We start from the raw sequence: 7,324 nt of genomic DNA, 5'->3' as shown, positions 1-7,324 counted from the left end.
ATGCCAGAAAGGATTTTCTAAATAGTATGTATCTTCAAGCAAATCAACAGACCAAAAGACACTGAGCTATGAGTCAAGTTATGATCCAAGCAATGGTAAGAGAAAACTGAGAAGTTTGTAATATATTTAGGATGATTTGGATGTTAATTCAAATTTTGTGTTATAGTCATTTCAACATTCATTATTTGAATAAGCTATCAAAGATGAGAATTGGGTGCAGACTATGGGTGAATAAATAGAATCTACAGAGAAGAATGATACTTGGGATTTGGTTGAGTTACCCAGAGATAAAATTTCATTCATGTAAAATGGATTTACATGAAAAAGTTGAATCAAAAGGGAGAGATTGTGAAATTTGAGGCAAGGCTTGTAGCAAAAGGGTTCTCACATCATCCAAGAATAGACTTTGGAGAAACTTTTTCACAAATAACCAAATTGGATACTGTAAAGGTAGTCTTGGAAACACTAGCTCAAAAAAAGTGGAAAGCGTATTAGATGGATATCAATATGAATGGAATTTTGGAAGAGGAAATTAATGTGCAACAACCTCCAAGTTATGAAGTTGAAAGTCATGAAAATAAAGTTTGAAAATTGAAAAAGTGCTTAATGGACTCAAACAAGATCCAAGAGCCCGGTATAACATAATTGATAGTTATATGATCAGGAATAGATTTAGGAGAAGAAACATTGAACTAACCTTGTACACAAAGGTAAATCAACATGGTCAAATTTTAATTCTCTATTTATATGTGGATGATATTATTTATATTAGTGATCTTGAACTAGATTAGTTTAAAATAACAATGAGGAAAGAATTTGAAATGATAGATCTTAATCTAAAGAATTTTTTCTTAATGTATATGGGGAGAGCTGCGATGCTTCAGGGAGTGAATTCGAACCTGGGTCGACGGTAGGGTTTCTGAGTTGCAGGTCAAACGGAGAAAGCGTAGACTAGGGAGGCGGAGTAAGGCAGGAGGGCGTAGACATAGGTAACGGCCAGCTACAATTGACGCCTTAAGTAAAGTTGGCAGCAGAATAGTGCATTGGGAAGGACTGAGAGAACCAATGGAAGAAAGGCAGGGGGGGGGAGAGATCCCCTCCTACAGAAATGTAATGCTAGGAAACTCAGGGACCGAAGAAGGGCAGAGGGGAAGACCGGAAATGAGCAGGGAACCTCCAGTCTTGGGGAATAAATGGGAAGCAAGAATGGTAAACAGATGCCTTCCTAGGGCACAGAAAAAACCGAGGTATGTGATTCCAAATAATAAATTGGAAAATTACCGCTGCTATATGAGAGATCACGCTTTAATTTGTAAATTTATAGGATACTGGCCATCTGAGAGGGACCTGACGAGATGGATTCAGCAGAGATGGCGGCCGAAAGGGCATATAGATCTCAAATTGGGGGCTAAGGGATTCTTTACAGTCATTTTCGCAAACCTTGCAGATAAGGAAAGGGTTTTTGAGGAGGGACCGCACTTCATGAACAATGCGGGTTTGTTTACAAGATATTGGGAAGATAGATACAACCCTGATGAGGAGAAAATTATGGCGGCCCCGATATGGGTCAGATTATTTGGGTTACCGGATGAATTCTGGGATCCTGAAATACTGGAAGGAATAGGAAATTCGATTGGTACTTTTGTCAAGGTGGCAGAATCGACGAAAAGAGGAAAATATACTTCATATGCTAGGATCTGTGTATATATGAATATAGCAGACCCTTTACCGGAATCCATTGAGCTTGAATATCAAGATGAAATATGGCAGCAGCCCATAGATTACGAACATATACCGTTCAGGTGTAGGAGATGCCATGTATATGGACACCTCGCCAAGGAATGCCCACAAAATCGATCAGTAGCGGCAGAGAAGGACAACAGGGAGGAAATCAAGAGAGCAGAGGGATTGGAAGGGGCGGAAAATGAATTTAGAGAGGTACAGAGGAGAAGGAAGCAAATTTCGGGAACATCAAAACCCCAATTCAAGGAGACCACTTCATCAATTGAGAGTCGAAACAAGTTCAATATCCTTCAAGAGAAAGACGAGGAGCTGGAGGGGGAAAAACAGGTAAAGGAGGTTAATGAGATAACTCCAATGGAAATTATTAAGGATGGAAAACGGAAAAGCATGAGTCCAAGTAGAGAGACAGAAGGAGAAAGGGGAGAGAGAAAGGAGAATATAGAAGAACAATCAATGTTAGTTACGGAGAGTATAAAAGAAGTGGGTGCCGACGAAGAAAAGATAATGAAAAAATTACTCAATGAATGGAAACAATTGGATGAAAGATTCATTCCGGAGAAAGATAAACAGTTGTATAAAGAAACCTTTCAAAGATATAAGGAGAAGAAAGGAGGACTGACAGAAAACAGGATAGATCAGGCAGGAAACCAGGAATCCCAATGTTCAGAAGGGGATGGACAAGGAAAAGGTGGAAGGAAGAAAGGGAGAAGAACTTTAAATGAATCAATCCAAGCAGTGGGAGAGACTTTAGTAAATTCAGGAAGGGTGATACCTCTGTCAGAGGTATTTCAACAAACTTCTAAAAAGTTTTAAATGATTGTTACAAGTTGGAATATCAGGGGATTAAATAGTAAAGGGAAACAAAGATATTTGAAAGAAAGAGTTAAGAAAGATAGGCCAAGCATTATGATCATTCAGGAAACGAAAATGGAAAGCCAGCAGATGGTAGGTATTATTAAGCAATTAAAAATTGGATATGAGGTTATGGCGTTGGATGCAGTTGCAACAGCAGGAGGTGTGGCTATTTTGTGGAACCCGGAAGAGGTAATTTTTGAAAACTGGTTTAGTTTGCCTAGAATCCTTTCAGGGATGTTTAGATTAGTGGGAATGGGGGAAAGAATTCTTATCACAGGAGTATACGGACCTCACAATCATAGGGAAAGGCATGACTTTTTAAAGAATATCTATACTATGAGAAGCTTAATTCCGAATACCCCGTGGATAATTGGAGGGGACTTCAATATGATAAGGGATCTACGAGAGAAGAGAGGGGGAATAAGGAGAGAGGACCAGAATATGGAGGAGTTCAACGACATGATTAGGGACCTGAGGTTAGTCGATATTTATACAAATAATGGTGTCCATACCTGGAACAATCGAAGAGGAGGACAGCATCAAATCGCTTCGAGATTGGATAGATTCTTGCTGTCAGAGCAAATCTTGAATCGAGATGTGTTTATTGAAGCTAAAATCGTGCCTAGCCTGGGTTCAGATCATTGGCCAATACGATTAGATATTGATATCAAGAAGGTTAAGGGGAAGAAGCCTTTCCGATTCGAATCTTTTTGGCTTAGAGACCCACAATTCATAAAGAAAGTGGAGGATTGGTGGAATCAGAGCACTATCAGGGGTAAGGGGAAAATGCATACTCTACAATTGAAGCTCAAGGAAATTAAAAAGAGAATAAAAGAATGGAATAGGAAAGAATTTGGGAATATTATGGAAGCAAAGCAGAAACTAGAAAGAGCAATGGAGGATATCCAGCAAAAGATAATTTTGGAAGGACGGGATGAAGAATCGAGTAGGGAGGAAGGTAGAATAATAAGTCAGTTGGAAGAGCGAAGAAAGCAAGAGGAGATTCTGTGGCGACAAAAATCAAGGATAAAATGGTTAAGGGAAGGAGAACGGAATACAAAATTTTTCCATCAAGCTATGATCCAACACCGGCAGAGGAATAGAATCTTTTCAATTAAAAATGCTGAAGGAGACAGAGTAATAGAACAGGAGGATATAGAAAAGACTCTGGTTGATTACTTTAAAGGAATTTTGACAGAAAACCAAAGGGATAGAGGAGAAGCTATAAATAATATTTGCAGAGAGATTCCAAGATTAGTAACTGAGGAGCAAAACAAGGCATTAATGAGGGTAGTGACAATGGAAGAATTAGGAGAAGTGGTAATGAATATGAGTAAGAATAAGGCTCCCGGTCCAGATGGGTATACGGTGGAATTCTTCCAGGCTAGTTGGCATTTTATGGGAAAAGAAATACTAGAAGCCGTAGAAGAATCCAGAATGAGACAGCGAATATGGCCTGGAATAAATTCGACTTTTCTGACCTTGATTCCTAAAAGTAATAACTCGGAGGAGCCACAGGGTTTTAGACCCATAGCCTTGTGTAACGTCGTCTATAAGATGATTTCCACTTTGATAGCGAAAAGGTTGAAACCTCTCTTACCTAACTTAATTGCGCCTGAACAGACTGGGTTTGTGGAGGGGCGGCAGATCCTAGATGGGATAGTAGTATCTCAGGAGGTGATACATTCCCTAAAGGTGAAAAAACAGAAAGGGATGCTGATGAAGTTGGACTTATCCAAGGCCTATGACAGATTGAACTGGGACTATCTCAGAGCGGTTTTGGAAGCTTACGGTTTTGAGAGAAGGTGGATAGCATGGATAATCAGCATGATCTCTACTCCAAATTTCTCAATCTTGGTTAATGGTATTCCTACAGACCCGTTTAATGCTAGCAGGGGAATTAGGCAGGGGGACCCAATTTCTCCGTTTTTGTTCATCTTGGCTATGGAAGGATTAAGCAGGAAAATTAAAAAGGAAGTAAGTGAAAGGAGAATCAGAGGAATAAGGTTGTGGGGGAATAATTTGACTATCACACATCAACAGTTTGTTGATGATTTGATGTTATTTGGAGAAGCGTCGCTTAAGGAGGTGCGGAATTTCAAGAGGATCTTAGAAGTCTTCAAGAGCGCATCAGGTATGGAGATTAATAACGATAAATCTTGTACTTTCATATTTAATTCGCATGAGTCTATCAAAACTCATTTAACCAGAGTTCTAGGTTTTAGAAAGGGGGAGTTACCTACCAAGTATTTGGGTATCCAATTGGATATAAACCCTAATCGGATTAAAAACTGGCAAAGTCTGTTGGATCGAATTAGGAAAAGATTAGATAGTTGGTCATTCAGATTGTTGAATATAGCAAGTCGAATTGTCCTATTAAAATCGGTCTTGTTATCTATCCCCGTATACCACCTGTCTATTATGGCTGCTCCCAAAGGAGTTTTTGCAAAAATGCGAGAAATACTTGGAAAATTTTTATGGGGCGGTCCCAAGCAGCAGAAGAAATGGACTCTGGTTTCATGGAAGAATGTAATTAAGAGGAAAGAGGAAGGGGGCCTGGGAGTACGAGACCCTGAAATTGTAAACAAGATTCTAGGGGCGAAATTATGGTGGAGATGGGTCCAGGGAGGATCTGATGTGTGGAAAAGAATATGGTACCAAAAATATGGCATGCCTGACACCACTGAAGGGCGCTTAAGATTAGAGGAAACACCAAGAGGTTCACAGATCTGGGATTTTGCAAGTAAAAATAGGGATATAGTTAGGAACTTTGCCTTCTGGGAAATCCGTGAAGGAAACTCGGCAAGATTTTGGGAGGAAAGTTGGCAACAGCGGGGCACTTTGGATAGGCTTCAAACTCTTCATGAAGTTCAAGAAAAAGCGCAAAGAGCAGGATTGAAATATGTAAGGGACTATTGGAAAAGAGGCAAATTAAACGATATATGGAGAGCTTGGAAAAGACCGGAGGAATGGGCTAATAACATAGGTCAGGAGGCTGGGCAAGTGTATAACAGAGAAATAGAATCAAGGAAAATCAAGGTTCGAGAAGGTAAGGATATCCTTAGATGGGGTAAAGCGACGAAGGGCATGTTCACAGTAAAAGAAGCCTATTACTGGGCAACGAAAGAGGAAAGAGAGGAGGAACCAATAGGATGGAAAACGATTTGGGAAGGAAAATGGTGGCCAAAAGTAACATGCTTCGTATGGCTGGTATGCAGAGGAAGGATCCTAACTTGGGATAATATGCAGAAAAGAGGAATGATTGGGCCATCAAGGTGTAGTCTCTGTATTAAGGAAATAGAAACTCAGGAGCATCTATTGAATAAATGTATATATACTAAGAGCCTATGGGAAGAAATTAGAGTGCTCTTTGGTATGACAAAAAGGGATCCTGATAGCATCAGGAATACTCTGTTTCAGTGGGGAAAAGGGAATTTCCAAAGCAAAGTTGTAAGGAGAATATGGAACTTAGCGGCTGGTTTTGTAATATGGGCGATCTGGAAAGAGCGAAATCGACGAATCTTTAGGGATAATAGTTGGCAAGAGTCAAGAATTTGGGATGAAATCTGTAGTTCGATTAAAGAAATGGTTTTATCAGAAGTGTGGGAGGAAGAGAATTGGAGATTGAACCCGGAGGAGCAAAGAATAGTCTCCAAATTGAATATGGAATTTCAGATGATTTATCCTCATGTAGAGCGGAAGATCAGAAATGGAATGTCGAGCCCCAATCATTATAGGTTACCTGGTGAGCGACGGGTTAAATTAAACTTTGACGGGGCTTCAAAGGGTAACCCGGGACAAGCAGGCTTCGGAGGTATTTTCAGAGATAGCAGCGGAAACACGCAGTGGGTTTATGCTGAAGGGGGAGGGGAAATGACGAACAACGAAGCGGAATTGTGGGCAGTGCACCACGGACTCCGGATAGCAGTTAGGAATGGGTATATGAATCTAGAAATCGAAGGCGACTCACAAATCACGATTGATATGTTGAAGAAACTAAGGGATGGGAAGAGCTGGGAACATGTATCGAAGAGTTGGCGGACAGCAGGGATCCTACAGGATATTGAGGAGATGCTGAGTAGGATCGAGTATACTACAATAAACCATGTACTACGAAATGGAAACCGTGTAGCTGATCTATTGGCTAATTGGGGAAGCGGAGGATCGAATAGGAGCGTAGATGGCAGCTGGATATCATTACAGGATGATCCAAGGTGGAATGAGTTAAAAAATCTATTAAGTCAGGATCATGATGACGCGACCGCACAGGGAAGGAATAATTAGGCGCCTCCGGATTATGGTAAGGAGGGGGAAGGACAGAGTAATAAATGTTCGATCAAAGTGTTTGCAGGATCAAGATTATGGGATTAAAGTCATGAAGGCTGACAGCAATCAACCCACGGGAAGGATGAGCATTCCAAGGGGGAAATCGGGCAAGGTACCGAGGAGAAGCGGTGGCAACGTCAGAGCGTCAGCTAGCGTTTTCCATCATGGAAGAGAATGTAGAATGGGTATTAGTGACGATGACAGGCTGCAGAGAAGCTTCAAGAAGGCAAGGTGGCAGCATAGCGATAATATAGGGCTTGCATGCAATCGACCAAAGCAAAACGAGACTTCAGAAGAGAAGCAAAGCAGAGTGAGGAAGTGTAGAGAGAAATTGCAACAGAAGAAGGACTGGAAGATGGCAGAGCACCAGGACAGGGGAGCAGGAAGGTGGACGAGGAGC

At 40.9% G+C, this 7,324-nt stretch overlaps 1 protein-coding gene across 1 annotated transcript; it reads left to right on the top strand.

The window, feature by feature from the left end:
* Positions 1 to 1,161: 1,161 nt before the first annotated feature.
* On the top strand, positions 1,162 to 6,882 carry LOC149153962 (uncharacterized). Its single transcript, XM_089443992.1, has 2 exons — positions 1,162 to 2,526; positions 2,662 to 6,882. The coding sequence occupies exons 1-2, from the start codon at positions 1,162 to 1,164 to the stop codon at positions 6,880 to 6,882; spliced, it is 5,586 nt and encodes a 1,861-aa protein (XP_089300118.1).
* The last annotated feature ends 442 nt before the right edge of the window (positions 6,883 to 7,324 follow it).

This window comes from Pinus tabuliformis, chromosome 9, assembly GCF_031772625.1.
Source record: "Pinus tabuliformis cultivar Carrire ecotype Pingquan chromosome 9, CPIR1, whole genome shotgun sequence".
Taxonomy (NCBI): domain Eukaryota; kingdom Viridiplantae; phylum Streptophyta; class Pinopsida; order Pinales; family Pinaceae; genus Pinus; species Pinus tabuliformis.
Note: the sequence above shows the minus strand (reverse complement) of the source record. Positions and strands in the feature narration are given on the sequence as shown.